This window comes from Peromyscus eremicus, chromosome 15, assembly GCF_949786415.1.
Source record: "Peromyscus eremicus chromosome 15, PerEre_H2_v1, whole genome shotgun sequence".
Lineage (NCBI taxonomy): Eukaryota > Metazoa > Chordata > Mammalia > Rodentia > Cricetidae > Peromyscus > Peromyscus eremicus.
Genome location: NC_081431.1, coordinates 57,407,352 through 57,423,846, shown reverse-complemented (window position 1 = coordinate 57,423,846; position 16,495 = coordinate 57,407,352). Strand labels below are relative to the sequence as shown.

Here is a 16,495-nt window from a genome sequence, read left to right as displayed (position 1 = left end):
TTCCAAATAATGGTTCCTTATTTATGATAAAGAAGAGATGGGAGCCTCCATCTGAAAAGGCATAGAGCTAGGAACCGCGGTGCTTACTAACAGTGCGATCTTCTTGATTTCAACACCGTTACCTCCTGGCCCAAGGATGCCACGGTGCAGGTGGAGTGACGTAAATGAGCTCTTTCTCTTTCTACCCAAACAAGCTCTTCTCAAGCAGGTACCTGTATCTGTGAGACTGGGACTGAAGGGATGGCTGAGTGCAAGGCCCAGAGAACGGCGAGGGGACGACAGAGCGGATGATCCAGGGACCTGCCCTGGAGTGGAGCCTGAGGAGGGGCCAGGAGCAACCTTCAGCCGGTCATTCTCTGCTTTCAGCAGGTCCACCTCCAGCTGTGGGCAGAAGAGACAGGGCAGGTGGCAGGGTGGCGTGGATGTCAGACCCTGCTCCCCGCTCCTGCAGCTCTGCCCAGACACTGACCTGCATGTTGTGCATGGTCTCCCGAAGCTGGTCTAGCTGGTGGGCAGAGTTTAGGGCCTCCAACCGGATATCTGTGAGCTTCATTTCTTTCTCCCACAGTTCAGAGCGGAGCTCCGATACCTCCTTCTTCTCCGGCTCCTCCTCCTCATTGGCTTGGAACAGTCTAGTGTGGGGGACTGAATGAGCAGGAGCCCTGTAAGGAAGCAAGAGTCAGCCTGGATCCCAGAGAAGTCCTGGGTGGCAGGGGATATTGACATGCCTGGCCTATAGTCCTGTTTCCATCTGCTTATAGGCACCCAACTGGTATGTCAGGAAGGGTCCCTCTGTGGGTCTCACATGCCCAGGCAAAGGCCAGTAGTATGGTGGCATTTGTCAGGGTCTGTGGCCTTACTGCCAACTCAAGCCAGCAGTTTACCAGGGTGGCTGGTGGACAGAGTACTTACTCAGTGACCTCAGTGCCCACAGAGGATGAGTTGGAGGACTTGATGGAGGGGGATGCAGTCTCCGTGGAGCCATGCTGTAGTTTGGGGGATGACGGGGCTGAGGAGTCAGGGGTGGCAATCTCCTCAATATCAGAGTACGAGGAGGCCGACTTGGGACCCTTTTTAATGCTGAAGGCTTTGTTGAAGGAACTTCGAAGCTGGAAGAGAGCAGATTCCGGGGGGAGAGAGACGTCAAGGCTCTACACTGGACAGGAGGAAGGCTCTAGAGCCAGGTCAGGGTTGTGGAGGCAGAGGATTTACTTGTCATTACACCCACTCTGTGAGATGTCCCTTGACTGGTGGTATATGGACAGAAGAGTTATCTAAAAGTCAGTACTTATCGAAAGAGGAGGATCATTTGGTTTGCTGCCATTACAGGCCAGGGGAACTTAATGAATCCAAGGAGGGATTCATTAATGAATCCATGTGTCCCTCGAGACAGAAAAAACTCCCCAGATGTCATGTGGTACACTTCTCAGCAATCTAGTTTCACTTCCTTTGTTGTTATTCTAGAACCTCACTCTCTGTGGGTCTTAGGATGCCACTTCTGACTTGGGCTCATTCTAAGAGAATCTATTCATCTCTTCACAAATTAATTAGAAACTGACAATGTAGTCCTGTGAAGATCAAGAGAAGGAAGTGATAGGAAGTTTCATTTTGTATTTTTTGTTCTCAGCACATGGCATATCGGTTCAAACAACCAAATGTAGGATCTCTTTCCTCCTTTTTTAAGGACAGGGTCTCATGTAGGCCAGGCTAGCCTTGAACTCAGTAGGTAGCAGTGGGTGATCTTGAACTCTGGATCCTCTTGCCTCTACCTCCCAAGTGCTGGGATCATAGGTATTTACCCCTGTGCCCACCCTTCACCACTGCTTATTATAACAAGTGTCCTAGAATAAGAGCTATTTTCTAGCCATTCTTTGGCTACTTGGGGCTCATAATCTGACCATAGCTTGTTTTGATTCTGGTGGCGATGAACTTCAGGGTTAGGGATGTGAGCTAGATATGCAAGCCAAGGACCTGACCCACACCCATTCACATGCCTCCATACAGCATGCACACGCGCGTGCGCACACACACAGGGGCACAGACATGGGATGGCAGCAAAAGACAGAGAGTAAAGGAGGGGTCAAAGGCTGTAGGGGACAAAGGCAAGCCAGATATTTGGAACAGTAAGTGATGTGGTGGGGGTGGGGCGGCACTGAGTATCTCCTCTCAAGCTGTCTTTCTTAGAACATGTCTGAAGTCTCCTGGGAGCTTATAGAGCTAGTCCATGGTGTGTGTGGAACTTCTAGGTAAGATGTGAGGAGCAAGCTGACTGGGGGAGATAGGTGAGTTTGTGTGCAGGTGGTTAGGATGTATTAACATGGAGCAACCAGGGCTTGAAAGTACCATAAAGATGTAACACGAATTTCTAAAGGTCTTGTAATAAAAAAAAAAAAACCCGGAGCCAGATATTGGGGTGAAAGCTGAAAGATCAGAGAAGCAGAGTAAGCCACAGCCACTGCCTCTTACCTCACCCACTCCTCAGCCTGAAAAGGCTTTCTAGCTGAAAGGTTCTAGCCATAAGGGGTTCCTCAGCCGAAAAGCCTTTAGTTCCTGTCTGCTCAAGCCTTATATATACCCTTCTCCACCCAACCATCACTTCCTGGGATTAAAGCCATGTGTGCTTCTCAGTACCAGGATTAAAGGTGTGTGCCACCACTGCCTGGCTCTGTTTTCTCTCCTAGTCTGAGTCAGTCTCATGTAGTCCAGGGTGGCTTTGAACCACAGAGATCTAGATGGATCTCTGCCTCCTGAGTGCTAGGATTAAAGGTATGTGCTACCATTGCCTGGCCTCTATGTTTAATATAGTCACTGTTCTGTTCTCTGATCTTCAGGTCAATTTTATTAGGGTACACAATATATCACCACATTTCCCCTTTTGTCTAAAACAATAAACTTTTATTTTTATATAAATAAAATTTAATATAGATTAAATGAATATATAAAAGTAAAATTTAATATAGATTAAATGAATACATATACAATTTAATATATATTAATATAAAATTTTTATATAGATTAAACATAGAGTCCAGGCAGTGGTAGCACACACCTTTAATCCTAGCACTCGGGAGGCAGAGATCCTTCTGGATCTCTCAGTTCAAAGCCACACTGGACTATATGAGATTGACTCAGTCTAGGAGAGAAACAGAGCCAGGCAGTGGTGGCACACACCTTTAATCCCAGTACTGAGAAGCACACATGCCTTTAATCCCAGGAAGTGATGGCTGGGCAGAGAAAGGTATATAAGGCGCGAGGAGACAGGAACTAAAGGCTTTTCAGTAGAAGCGTCCCTTTCGGCTAGAGGATTTTTCAGCTGGAGCCTTTCAGATGAGGACTCAGAGGCATTAAGTCAGAGGATTGGTGGAACTGGTGAGGTGAGACGTGGCAGTGGCTTGTTCCTTTGTCTCTCTGATCTTTCAGCATTAACCCCAATATCTAGCACTGGGTTTTTTATTTAAAGACCACTTAACACTGGAGTTACATCAAGTTACTTCCTCTGTGGAGAGCTGTTAAGAGTTGAGAATGGGGGGCTGGAGAAATGGCTCAGAGGTTAAGAGCACTGGCTGCTCTTCCAGAGGACCCAGGTTCGATTCCCAGTACCCACATGGCAGCTCACAACTGTCTGTAACTCCAGTTCCACGGGATCTGACACCCTCACACATGCATGCAGGCAAAACACCAATGTACATTAAATAAATAAATTAAAAAAAAAAAAAAGAGTTGCGAGTGGAAAGGTCAGAGCTGACTGACTTGACACTATGTATCTTAAGGAAGACATCCAGGCTTCCTGATTTTCAATCCTGTGGCATTTTCTCGACACTACTCTCTCCCAGGCGTCAGTCTGTCTCTTGTCTGTGTCTCCTTCCCTCTCTAGGAGGAAGACCCGTGACCACGGTCTTCCTGCAGCAGGAGCCCTCTGCAGTCATTACACTTCTGTGACAGTAGCGCTCGCTCTATGTCAACTTCAGTATCCCGACAGTCGGGGCTGCAGGGAGGCTGCTCCTACAGAGCAACACCGGTATCCCGACAGTCAGGGCTGCAGGGAGGCTGCTCCTACAGAGCAACACCGGTTGCAAGGTTCAACCAAATGTATTTGGCAGAGGATTCTCTGCTAGAGATGGGCTGTCTTAGAACTTTCCCAACGCACATACGCTAAGTAGGAAATGCAGCGCCCCTCAGAGGTTTCTGATGATATTATCAGTTTTTAAGGGCCATCCCAGTGGCCTGGTGATCTGTACAACACTCTTTGGGAAAGGCTACTCTGAAGATCCAGATTCAGACGACCAACTGGCCTCTCCATCTGCGTGTACCTGCCCCACCGTGTGTGTGTGTGTGTGTGTGTGTGTGTGTGTGTGTGTGTGTGTGTGTGTGTGTGTGTGTAGGTCAGAGGACAGCTGTGCAGAGTCAGTTCTCTCCTTCTACCTTGGTGTGGGTTCCAGGGTCCAACTCAGGCCTGGAATTCACTGTGTAGGTCAGGCTGCCATTGATTTCATGGCATTCCTCCTGTCTCAGTCTCCTTAGTGTTGGGGTCTGGGCATACACCATCAGGCTGGAGGCTTCTAACTGACCGGGGCAGTGAGCTCAGCTCTCCCCATCTTCCACATCCTGGTACAATGTTGGGAGACAGAGTTGGGGGGCACATAACTGTTTTGGAATAGAAATTCTAGGCCACATCCTGTTTGCCTTGGACAATACTCTAGTCCCCGAGATGTCCTTGGAAGCTCCACGGCCTTTGGGGTGACAAGTATTCCCTACCCTGGATGAAATAAATCCCTCACCTGTCTCTGGTTCACACTATTCTAAAGCTAATTTTTCAGATAGGCCTGAAAAGGACAGGCCTCTAGAAACTGTGATCCAGATAACCTTCACTGATTCTCTTCCATTTTAGGATTCTATGGTGAGTGGAATAGAAAAAAAAACAAACAAACTCATTTTCTGGAGAGCAGGAGCTCAGTGGATCTGCTTTTTATAACAGGCCAATCTTGGAACAGGGGAAGACGGCAGGCAATAGATTTGGATTGTGTTAGGATTTCCCGTTTGACCCCTAAGCAGACCACTCCTCTGTCCTCATGAGGGGCAGCGTGGATGGACCATGCAGTGGAGTGAGTTAGGAACCAGGGGCAGTTGGGGTTATGAGTGACTTTTTTTTTTTTTTTAAAGAGAGGGTACTTGCTCTGGAAATAGGGAGAGTGTGCAAAGGGAGAGAGAAAGTACAAGGAGAGGAACTGAGTCTCTTACCTCATAAACCTGGAAAAAAATAGGGATTGGAAGTCAGCATTTTGAAGGAAATAAAAGGAAAAAAAATGAAAAGAAAGCAGCAGCAGCAGCAGCAGCAGCACTAATCATGCATTTCACACAGCTGTTTTTTTCACACAGCGGGGGCGCCTGTCTGCCCTAGGTGTGGCCAGCCTTCCTCAACAGGGGACAGGGACAAAAACAGCTCACTCTCCCTTTCAGTCAGTCAGACAGTACCCTACACCTGCCTGAAGACTTTAGAAAGCTCATCTAGGGTCAGTTCAGAGCTGGGGGGCGGGGGTTCGGGGGACAACACACACAACAAACCCACCTCAGGACCAGCCAGAGGCACCTCTCCCAAGCTTAGGGCCATGGCCCCCAGGAGCGTCTAGAATGAGCCACTTGGCTTGTAAATTCTCTCCACAGTGAGAGAGTGGGGAGGGACTGATAATGTCATTTTTTTTCCCTGTATATTTTCTCAGCTCCTTCGGTGGCCAAATACGTTTGACCTCCTCAGGAGGCAGAGCCCCAGGAAGGCAGACATGGATAAAGACTGCAGAGTGCTGGTGGGTGGGGGAGACAGTGGATGGAGGAATGGGGACCTGGCAGACTTGTTCCCAGCAGAGGTCACACTGACACCTTACTAGAAGGGACTAGCTCTTGGTGGTCCTGAAAGGACCAGTTCCCTGCACTGGGGTAAATGTAACCCGCCACAGGTCGGCTCTCAAAGCTACACCTACCCAGCTCTTCTTCTTCTTCTTCTTGGCGTCGGCATCCTTACTGCTGCTGCCGATGCTGGAATGGCTGGTGATGCTGTTGAGGCTGGAGATGCTATCTGAAGAATTCTGTCTCTTGATCCGGAGTTCTATTGGCCAGTACAAGTGGGAAGAACACAGGTAGATTTAGAGAAGACTCCAGGCGTAAGGAGTCTAGCTGCAGCCGGCACGAGGGAGGGGGGACCCACCAGCTTCTAGGTACGTACTACTGATCTGGTGGGTTACTCATCAAGGAACACATACAGAGTTACAGACATGCTTCAGCACAGAAGAAAATGCGAAAGTGAAAAAAGAAACAGTTCCGAGTCTCAGGAAGCTCCCAGCCTAAGTTGGGAGTGGTGGGGCCCAGCATTTGGGAGGCTAGAGGACTGTGAGTTCTGTGCTAGCCTGGGTTACACAGCAAGACCCTGTCCAAAACCAAAATAGAACAAAAGCAAAGCCACAACAAGAAAGAATCTCCAGTTGAGTATCATAGAAGGGTTTAGTACTGAACTAAGGTCAACTACATGTGAAAAGGACTTGAAGCTGGCCCTGACACTTTCATGCAGATACAACCAGTGTGTGTGTGTGTGTGTGTGTGTGTGTGTGTGTGTGTGTGTGTGTGTGTATGAGTGTGTGTCCGTCTCTAATTGTGTCTGTGCTTTAGCAAAGTCTCACTATGTATTCCAGGCTGGTCTTGAACTTGTGACAGTCCTCCTGCCTTGCCTCCCAAGTGCTGGGATTACATGTATGAGCCACCATACCTGTTTTTGTTGTTTGTTTTGCTTTATTTTTTGAGACAGGGTCTCATTCTGTAGCACAGGTTGACCCGTAACTGACTGTAGCCTAGACTGGCTCTAAACTTGTGGCAGATCTCTTGCCCCATGCCCTGTTGTATTTTTGTGATCCTCCAGCAACACTTGGCTGCCTTTTGGCTCAAGGTCAAGTATAAGCAGCTCTGTGCCTTGCATTTAACCTGAGTGATCTCCAGTTTGTCATCTGATAGGCAGAAAATTTCAATTCTCTGAGGTCTGCAACAGCAAGAAAAACGAACCACTCTTCCTTAAAAAGTGGGAAAGGGATAAAGGTCAACAGAGGAGAGAGACGTTTAAGTACTGAAGGAGCAGAGATATTTCAGATAGGAACACTGAGAAAAGCATTGGGAGCTGAAGAAAGGTAGATGCAGATGCCCTGGGTTCAAGCACCTCCCACTAAAAATGAAAACAAAAAAAAAAAAAAAAAAAAAAAGGAGCAAGTATCTGACTAGCATAGGGAGCTTTCAACAGCTGCAAGTCCAATCTATTAAATTAAAAATTACATCCAAGATACTTTCAATAACAAGAAGGGCTAGAGATACGGCTTGGGGGTAGAGTGCTTGCCTACTATTCATGAGGTGCTGGGTCCAACCCCCAGGACCGTGGACGGGGCAGAGTGCAAAAGATATGTCTGTAGCATCATCACTCTGCAGCAGCTAGGAAATATTTCACCCATCTTGAGTTTTGTGCCATGCACATGTATTGGCTAGTTATAAATAAAACACACCTGGGCACTGCTGGTTAAGCACTCATTCCAGAGAAGCTACAGGAACTGCTCCTTAGGAAGTGGCCTCTTGATCAACATGAACTAAGGCTATGTGAACATTCACAGCAGAAAGCCATAATGTACTCATTTAGAAAATGTATTATCTCTAGGGCAACGCTCACTTGGGAAGTTGGAAATAGCTGAATATCCCAGATATATCACCCGTGATAATGGATCAAATTATTTTCTCTGTCTTATTCTCCTCATTATAAAATGTGCTTCGTTAGGTTGTTATCTGGAATATGTGAATATAGGTAAAATGCTTAAAAAAGTGTCCACCATATGGCAGAATTATTTACAGGCAGAATACCAGACGCAAGAGGAAATGATGGGAGATGAGGCTAACAAGAAAGGCACATTTAGAGCAGAAGGCTGGTGCGCAACTCGGTTTTTTTTTTTTAATGTGCATTGATGTTTTGCCATGGGTGTCTGGTCCCATGGAACTGGAGCTACAGACAGTTGTGAGCTGCCATGTGGGTGCTGGGAATTGAACCTGGGTCCTCTAGAAGACCAATCAGCGCTCTTAACCGCTGAGCCACCTCTCCAACCCCTGGTGCGCAACTCTAAAGGGCTGGGGACACATTTTTCCTCTTTTAACCCGCTTTTCTAAAATGTTTCAAACACGAGGGGAAACTTACAGCATAGTAAAATAACACTCAGACGCCCTCTGCCTAATTCAGCCATTGTTAACTTTATTGTATCTGCTCCCTCCCGACTTTCTCACCCAATTTGAAAATAAGTTGCAGATGACATTTTACAACTAAATGCCTGAAGATATATCTCCTGTGAATATGGATGTTTGCTCACAATAGCATTATCAGACCAAAGAATATTAATCATAATTCCTTTTATCTAATAACCAGCTCATATTTAAATTGGAATGCTTTCTGAGCTGAACTGACAATGCAGTTACTCTAGGGGCGGTGGAAAGGAGGGACTGGAGCATTCAGAGCCAGCTAGGGAATTACTGCAGTCATCCAGGAGAAGAACAGTGGAGTACCTGGGCCAGGACAGGTACAGAGAGGGAGTATAATTGGGATTGCATAGGCACCAGCATGAACTCCCTCCAAGGGCCGAACAGTGAGGAGGAAAACATGAGTGTTAGATTAAGGGCCTGGTGCCTAGGCTGATAATACCTGAGCAGGGAGAAACTGCAGATGGGAAAGGGGTGGGTTGTGTATTTATACAAGGGTGGAGCAGAGGGGTTGCTGCAAGTCTGAGGATAGTTTGGTCTACATAGGGAGTTTGAGCTACACAGCTACACAGCAGGACCTTGTTAAAGAAACAAACAAACACAGAGATACTTGCATGTCCATGCTTACTGCTGCATTATTCACAACAGCCAGGCAATGGAACCAGTCTAGCTGTCCATCAACAGATGAATGAATAAAAGAAATGTGGTACACATATACACAATGGAATTTTATGCAGACATAAGGAAAAAAATGAAAGTTTGACATTTACAGAAAAATCGATGCAACCAGAAATAATGTTAAGCAGACTCAGAAAGACAAATATATTTACTTTCATACATAGAATCTAGATTTAATTTTGTGTGTGTGTGTGTGTGTGTGTGTGTGTGTGTGTGTGTGTGTTTAGGTCACAAAACTAGAAATGGACCATAACCAAAATAATCTTGATGAGGACCAAAGTTGGAGGGATCACTCTGTCATAGTTTCAAACTAACTGCACAAAGAAGTAATTAAGGAGGTATGGTGCTGGCTAAGGATAGATACAGAACACGGTATTAGAACAGAGTCCAGAAATAAAGCCATACATTTACTTATTTATTTTTGTCAATCGACAAAGACAAATTCTAATGTAATTCAGTGGAGAAAATAATCTTCATTAAATGGTACCGGAACAACTGTCTATCCATATGTAAAGAATAAAATTGGGCCTCTATCTCATAGCGTGTGTGTGTGTGTGTGTGTGTGTGTGTGTGTGTGTGTGTGTGTGTCTACTATATATAATTTCGTGAAAATGAAGCTGACTATGGAACACTTGCCTGTAATCCCAGAAGTTGGGAGGTGGAGGCAGGAGGATCAGGAGTTCAAGGTCATCCTTGGCTACATAGTGAATATGAGAGGCCAGTTTGGGCTGTAGGAAACCCTGTCTCTAAAAAAACCAAAAAAAAAAAAACAAAACCAAAAACAAAAGCAAAAATCTGTTAAAAATGGAACAGAGACCTAATGTAACATCTAAACTAGAGGCCGGAGAGAGAGTTCAGTGGTTAAGAGCATTATTCTTGCAGAGGACTTGAGATCAATTCCCAGCATCCACACGGTGACTCACAACCATAACTCCAATTCCAGAGGATCCGATGCCTCTTCTGACCTCCCTCAGGTACGAGGCACACACACTCAGCGCCAGACGTACATGCCATGTGAGTAAAACCTCACACATATAAATAAGTAAATCTAAAAATAAAACTTTACAAAAGATCTAAAACTATTTTAGAAGGAAACATGAACATAACTATAAACTCAGATTAAGGAATGTGTGTGTGTGTGTGTGTGTGTGTGTGTGTGTGTGTGTGTATGTGTGTGCGGGGGACGGAACTCAGGGCTTTGTAGATGTTGGTTAAGTGCTCTATTACCAAGCTGCACCCCTGCCTCATAGGCACCCACCTTCACCGTCTGCAGCAAAGCATGGCTGACAGCTGAATACCAAGGCTAACCTGCCACAGAGCCCCAGTGGGCCTCGACAGCTTCTGGCTATGCCATTTAAATTGCAGGTTGAATCCTCCTTGGAGTGGCGAAATGATGACCAGGTAACATCATGTACATGTGTGTAAACCAACCACACATTTGTGCGATTTTGAAACTGCCTTAAGATTTATTTATTTATTTTTTGCCAACCTTGGAAAGAAAGTAGCACACTTTCTCTCATTTGTGCCTGGATTGTATATGGATGCACAGAAGCACATATGTAGGTATGTGACATCACAGAAGCACATATGTAGGTATGTGACATCACAGAAGCACATACGTAGGTATGTGACATCACAGAAGCACATATGTAGGTATGTGACATGATGGTGTAACCTAGACTGGTCTAGGGGACAAAGAGGAGGAGCAGGAAGGGTGAGGGTTGAAAAGGAGTGGATAGAGGGGAAATATATTCAACATATGATATGTACTTGCGCAAAAACTTAAAAAATAAGTAGAAATTTAAAAACAAACAAAAAGGAGTGATTTCTAGCTGGGCCCAGTGGCACACACCTATAATCCCAGCACTTGGAAGACCGGGGCAGCAAAGGCTCCATGATGAGGCCCCGTTGAGACTCCTCTGACTGCTCTTCGGCTCTGGTCTAAAGGCTGAGGGGAGGGTAGTAGGCCTGTGGAGATCACAGGTTTCCTCTACTTGCCCTGCTCCTCAGGGGTTATAAGGTCACGCGTCTGGCCCTTATCACTGGACAATCCAGACATCACACTGCAGAGTACCTAATGGCCCTCCGCCATTAAAAACTGGGTATGAAAGCTGGCGTGTTATGGGCCCCGTCGTGATGTTCCCTTCCTGTTCTTTTTCAGTTCTGTTCACTCTGTGGCTAATATCCTACCTTTGGGTGTGGCTTCTGAGGCATTCAGTGCTCCCTGGATGACGGCCTGGGCCTCAGAATTCTTTTTCTTCAGGAAGTCTATAGTTTCTCGCAAATCCAGCAGCTCAGTGTCCTAGGAGACATGGTAGTCGTTCCGTTGTCTGCACGGCAGTAATACTTACAGTGAACCGGGCATGGGATGCTACTGCCCTGGGTAGAGAAGGCCAGGGATCTGGGAGTGATGGACACGGGATCCTGTATCGACAAGCAGGCTGAGAAAAGACGCTGACGGGGGAGTGGATGAGGTGGCCCTGGCTAGCAGGTTTAGAACTCACCGCCCGGGGTCGCTCACCTTCTCCTCGGCAGTCTCTGCCAGGTGTCGCAAGCGGGACGTCATATTCACCAGGCTCTGCTCGAAAGCAGCCACCAGGTTAGCCTGATACAAACACACAAAGAAGAACTTAAGGGCCATGCGGCTGCAGGGGAGGAAATGGCTGATGGGGGAGTAGTTTAACAGAGGTCCTGTGTCTCAGAGCTGACCGACGCAAACAAAACTCTTGGCGGTTTTAAGGTATTGATTTCCCTGGGCAGACAAGGGTGGAATCAAATAGGTTTTTTTGGAGAGAACCGGCTTCTCCAATAACAGTGCGGAGGGTAGGGCAGGCTTCGGAGCTTCTCGGGAACTTGAGATCTGGTTTCTACCACCTGCCAGAGGTGGTAAAGCCCTGCCCTGTCTTACGTGGTAGGAAGGTTTGATGGGAGAGCAGCAGCCTCTGGAATCAGTCTTAACTGTTTTTGGTTTAACTCCACCATGGAGGGCCGGATCTCCTGGTACCAAATGACTTTCTGGTAGAATCTGTTTGGTTTAGCTCTTCTGCCTCTGCACCTGGCCGACCCTATTCTTGTCTCCTCCTGGCTCTGGAGACTGCCTTACTCCTGGCAGGCCTGGAGGGAACCCAGAAGCTGTGCAAACCACTTCAGGGGCATTGCACACTTTGGCCACTAGGTGTCAGGTCTACATTAGCTATTGTAGGAACTTGGGCTCCCCCGGAAGTGCACAGATCCGGTTCTCTGGTAGGGAGGCTGGGGAAAGGTACCTAGCAGTTTGACCTCCAGCTAGCCAACTGGCAGTAAAGGGTACAGGAAAAGTGAAGGGACTGAGGTACAGGAGCGGAAAAGGGGCCACTCCAGGATGGACAGTTTAACTGGGGTAATGGTGAGTCTAGCAAGGGGCAGAAGGCTCTGGGCAGGTCCCTGTGACGTCTGCAACACACTCACTGCCTCCTATGATTCCATAATGTGATTTGTCTTCTCTGACCACCAAGCCAAATTTCACTAGTGCCCTTGGAGCCTACAAGGCTGGAGGCACTATCTTCCATGTTTCCCGTAAATCTGTTGAGGCCTGGGCTCCCTAGTAGACATATATCATGATCTAAGCATCTTTCTTTCATAGTCTGTCTTTTTTTTTTTTTTTTTAAATTTGAGAGAAGATTTCTCTAAGTTACTCAGGCTGGCCTTGAATTCACTCATTCAAACGGGCCTTGAACTTACGATCCTCTTGCTGTAGCCTCTCAAGCATTTGGGATTTCTAGCTTGCCTTGTCAGGCCCAACTCTCACCTTTAATCATTTAAAAAAATTTCTTTAAAATGGTATTTGTATGTGGGTGTTTTGCCTTCATGTATATCTGGCACCATGCAGGCCAGAAGAGGGTGCTGGGAATCGAACCCAGGTCCTCTGGAAGAGCAGCCAGTGCTCTTAACCACTGAGCCATCACCACCCCAGCCCCTGCCTTCTGTCTTCTTAATCTCAGCTCCTCTTGTTTACTTCTAACTACACCATCATATGCTGTCACCAAGCAGCTTATAGTCCCTGAGAATCTTCTCAAGAGCCTGGAGAGCCCCTGACCTCCTCATACATTTCTGCATGGACTCTCCTCATCCGGGGAACTGGGTTTTCCTCCTTCTTCTCTTCTACCTTTCTTTCCCTACACTGAACCTTACTCTAATCCCAACTTCAGATTAGGGTGCCTGTGGGATACTAGGCCAAGTGGTCCTTCTGCAGAGTTTAGCATCAGAGGCAATCCAGTTATCTGCGTCTCTTCCCGGCCGGGATGTGTCACCTTCAACAGCTTGGAGGTCCCATTCAACACAGCGTTAAGTTTGGTTCAACATCAGGAATCCTGAGGAGAGCTCTGGAACCTGGCATCACCTCTCCAGCTTGAGGGAAAGGCTCTGACCATTGGCAAAAATCTACCCCTAGATTCAGAACTCACCAGATCTGGGTGTTTAGTTTGTTCTCTCTTAGCCAAATGGAACTTCCTGTTCTAAGAAAATGCACCCTCTAAATTCATTTTCTGGAACTAGCCCAGCCTTGACAGCACTATGGCTGACAGACTGCAGAGTAAATAAATCAGGCATAATGATGTTCTCCACCCTCCTGGCGCCTCTCCCCTTCAACATCTCCCAGACATGAATTTCCTAGGGTGTGCAGGCCATGACCTAGGCCACTGGCCCTGACGGGTGTGGAATAGGATGGTTCTTGTTTCTCTTACAATTCTTTTGGTCCCCGAGAGTTTGAAGCTTGATCTTCAAACAAATCAGTCAGGACAGGACTTATGAACTGAGGATTTGGAAAAAAGAATAAAGACAATAACTAACGTGGTAAGGGAGCTGTTTCTAAAATGTGCTGGAAAAATCTTGGTGGATATTCTACCTGATTCCAAGGGCTAGGCCTTAGGCCTGGCAGCTGAGGTCCCCAGAGAGGAAGGGAAGAGAGACAGGCAGAAGGTGCTGTAGAAATTGCAGACATGGTTTTTTTTTTTTTTTGGTGTGTGTGTGTGCACGTGCAAACACTTGGAAAGCTCCTGGAGACCCAGCTCAGCTGTTGTTTACAATTTTGGGAGAATATGGCTCTTAAGATCTCCGCTTGCAATTTGGTCACAGGGAAGAACTACCCACAGTGGAGGTAGATGAGGCAGCCCTATTCCTCCCCATCTCTCAGAACAGAAAAACTAAGGTCGGGTCTAGGGGAAGGTAGTCACTCTAGATGGATATATGGAGGGTGGGTTAAATGCAGAAACGAAGACTGTTGGGTCCACAGCTAAAGCTCAGATCGATTCTGCCAGCTGCCTGAGGCAGAGCCAACTGGGAACCACATCGGCAGCTGGAATGGGAGTTCGGCTTTGAATTGGTCTCAGAGTCATCAGACAGAATTCTACTAACCAGGTCTGTTCCTGCTCAGTTATGTGGCATTGATGAAGAGATAAACACACCCTGGGGCAGTGGAAAAGGATGCAGGGGCTCAGTAATTAAAATGCACTGCTATTTTTGTCCATGTCCAATGGCAAGGTTGTTTCTGCCCCTCTGCAGAACTACTGGTCTCCGCTTTCTTTAGGAAGGTCAGAGGTTACCAGATACCAACCAACTCATCCACACCAACTAAGGAAGGTGGGGAAAATGGTTCTTAATGAAGGCTCAGAAAAAGTGAAGGAGGACAGTCCCCAAGTCTTCTGTTGTAGAGCTGTGAACAGAACCTGCTCCCTAGAGGTCTAAAGCCGGGTCAGTCTTCGTCAGCTCCCTTTCCCACATCGCCTCTGTTAACCAGAGTTAGGCCTTACCCGGCGGTGGCGTCAGGTACTCACATTGGCAGAAAGCTGCGATGTCAGGGTGGCCACTTTTTCCTGGGAGGATTCCAGTTCCCTACGAAGCTTCCGAATTTGCTGTGGAGGGAAGAGAAAGGGCAAGCCGTTAGTGGCGGAAGAAGTGGAGGGGCTGGAAGGAAAATGGAGCGTGCGTGCATGCGTGCGGTGGTGTTAACAAGCGGAGACAAAGGCTTTGTACCCTACCTCAGATTGCATCCTCTCCTCAGCCTGAAGAAGCGGGCACAGGAGGAGAGAAAGAGAGAAAAAGCAGCTGGTTACTATGGAGGTGCAGAGGCCAGGCCCAAGCGTCAGGGTGGAGAGAGGAAGAAGCGTGATGGAGAGATGCAGAGAGAGGCGTCCCCTGTCTCTTGGCCCTGGCTCCTCACAGGATTGGCTCGGAGCTACACTCAGGTTTAAATAATAGACTTCTTTCTGGTGCTTCTCTTTAGCCAAGCTTGTTATTGCCAAAGAGGCTAGAGGACGAGCCTAGGTGGTCTGCAAACAAACCTTGATTTTTAGCAACTTGAGAGAGTAAAGAATTGGGGTCAAAAGAAACCTAAGAGTCAAAGGATATCTAAGAGCCAAGCGCTCTGTGTGGTTCCCCACAGTAGACATTAACTCCGCACATTACTGGGTCTCTCGTCTTGGGAACCTACTCATCTCGGGTGCTAGAAACACTCCCCACTTGCCATGGCAGGGAAAGAGTGCTGTCACAAGGGGACCCTCACTTTTCTTTTCTTTTTTTTTTTTGTCTTTTTTTTTTTTTTCCCCCCATAGCTGAGGTCCGGTTTTTTTTTTTTTTTTTAAGATTTATTTATTTATTTATTATGTATACAGTGTTCTGTCTGCATATACACCTGCAGGCCAGAAGAGGGCACCAGATTTCATTACAGATGGTTGTGAGCCACCATGTGGTTGCTGGGAACTGAACTCAGGACCTCTGGAAGAACAGCCAGTGCTCTTAACCGCTGAGCCATCTCTCCAGCCCGGGACCCTCACTTTTCAAAGGGGGGGGAAAAAGGAATACCAGAGTTGCTTGGGAGTTGGCGGCAAGGCCAGAAAGAACTGAGAGGATCCACGGCGCTCATCTGAGTGCTCCAGGCGCGAGGTGCCTCCCCCGACACCCACTCCCAGGCCCACAAGGTAGAATGCCGAGACACTAGTTCCCATCCCCATCCAGCTACCTAACCCAAGGAGGTCTGAGGGGATGTGGAATGGTAGGGGAGGGGGCAGGAGGGGAAGGGGCATTAATGGTCTTACTGAGGAGTAGGTGGAAGAGGCACTGGAGGCCAGAGATAGCACCGAGCCGTGAACTGAAAGAGAAGGAGAACACAGGTTAGCAGGAGCCTCCAGGGCCCAGAAGGTCCTGGGAGGAGCCCTAAGGTGAGTTTGGACTGATTCTGGAGGGCATCTGGAGCAAACGGAAAGAACCACACAGGGCACCCCGTTCATATCCCAACAGCCCACAGCAGGCACGCATCCAAGGACACGGCCCTGAATAGAGACAGCCTCCGCTTTCATCAATCGTCTCTGGCAGCCTGGGCCTGGTGGTCCCTTGCTCAGCCTGACTGAGGAGCATAGGGGGGTCCAGAGAGAGGGAAAGGAGATTTTCATGGGTGGTCAGCATCTGCCCGGCTCAGCCAAGAAAGCACTTTAAGTTGCAGAAAGGGGGGGAGTTTCTTGTCAGAGCTGCTCAGGACCAATACTCCGATTCTGTCTGTGCCTCCTCCTCTTCTCACCCT

The 16,495-nt window shown here is 47.6% G+C and overlaps 1 protein-coding gene across 2 annotated transcripts in view; it reads right to left on the bottom strand.

The window, feature by feature from the left end:
* Window positions 1-16,495, bottom strand: part of Nav1 (neuron navigator 1) — a 178,147-nt gene that overhangs the window by 11,863 nt on the left and 149,789 nt on the right. The window contains exons 13-21 of one of the 2 annotated variants that reach the window (XM_059281102.1): window positions 16,014-16,066; window positions 14,958-14,981; window positions 14,754-14,831; window positions 11,465-11,548; window positions 11,134-11,245; window positions 5,976-6,100; window positions 913-1,109; window positions 470-662; window positions 213-381 (exon numbers count right to left, since the gene is read on the bottom strand). In XM_059281102.1, the coding sequence (XP_059137085.1) occupies window positions 213-381; window positions 470-662; window positions 913-1,109; window positions 5,976-6,100; window positions 11,134-11,245; window positions 11,465-11,548; window positions 14,754-14,831; window positions 14,958-14,981; window positions 16,014-16,066 (1,035 nt within the window). The remainder of the gene's footprint in view (window positions 1-212; window positions 382-469; window positions 663-912; window positions 1,110-5,975; window positions 6,101-11,133; window positions 11,246-11,464; window positions 11,549-14,753; window positions 14,832-14,957; window positions 14,982-16,013; window positions 16,067-16,495) is intronic. The other variant, XM_059281103.1, reaches the window with a different exon arrangement.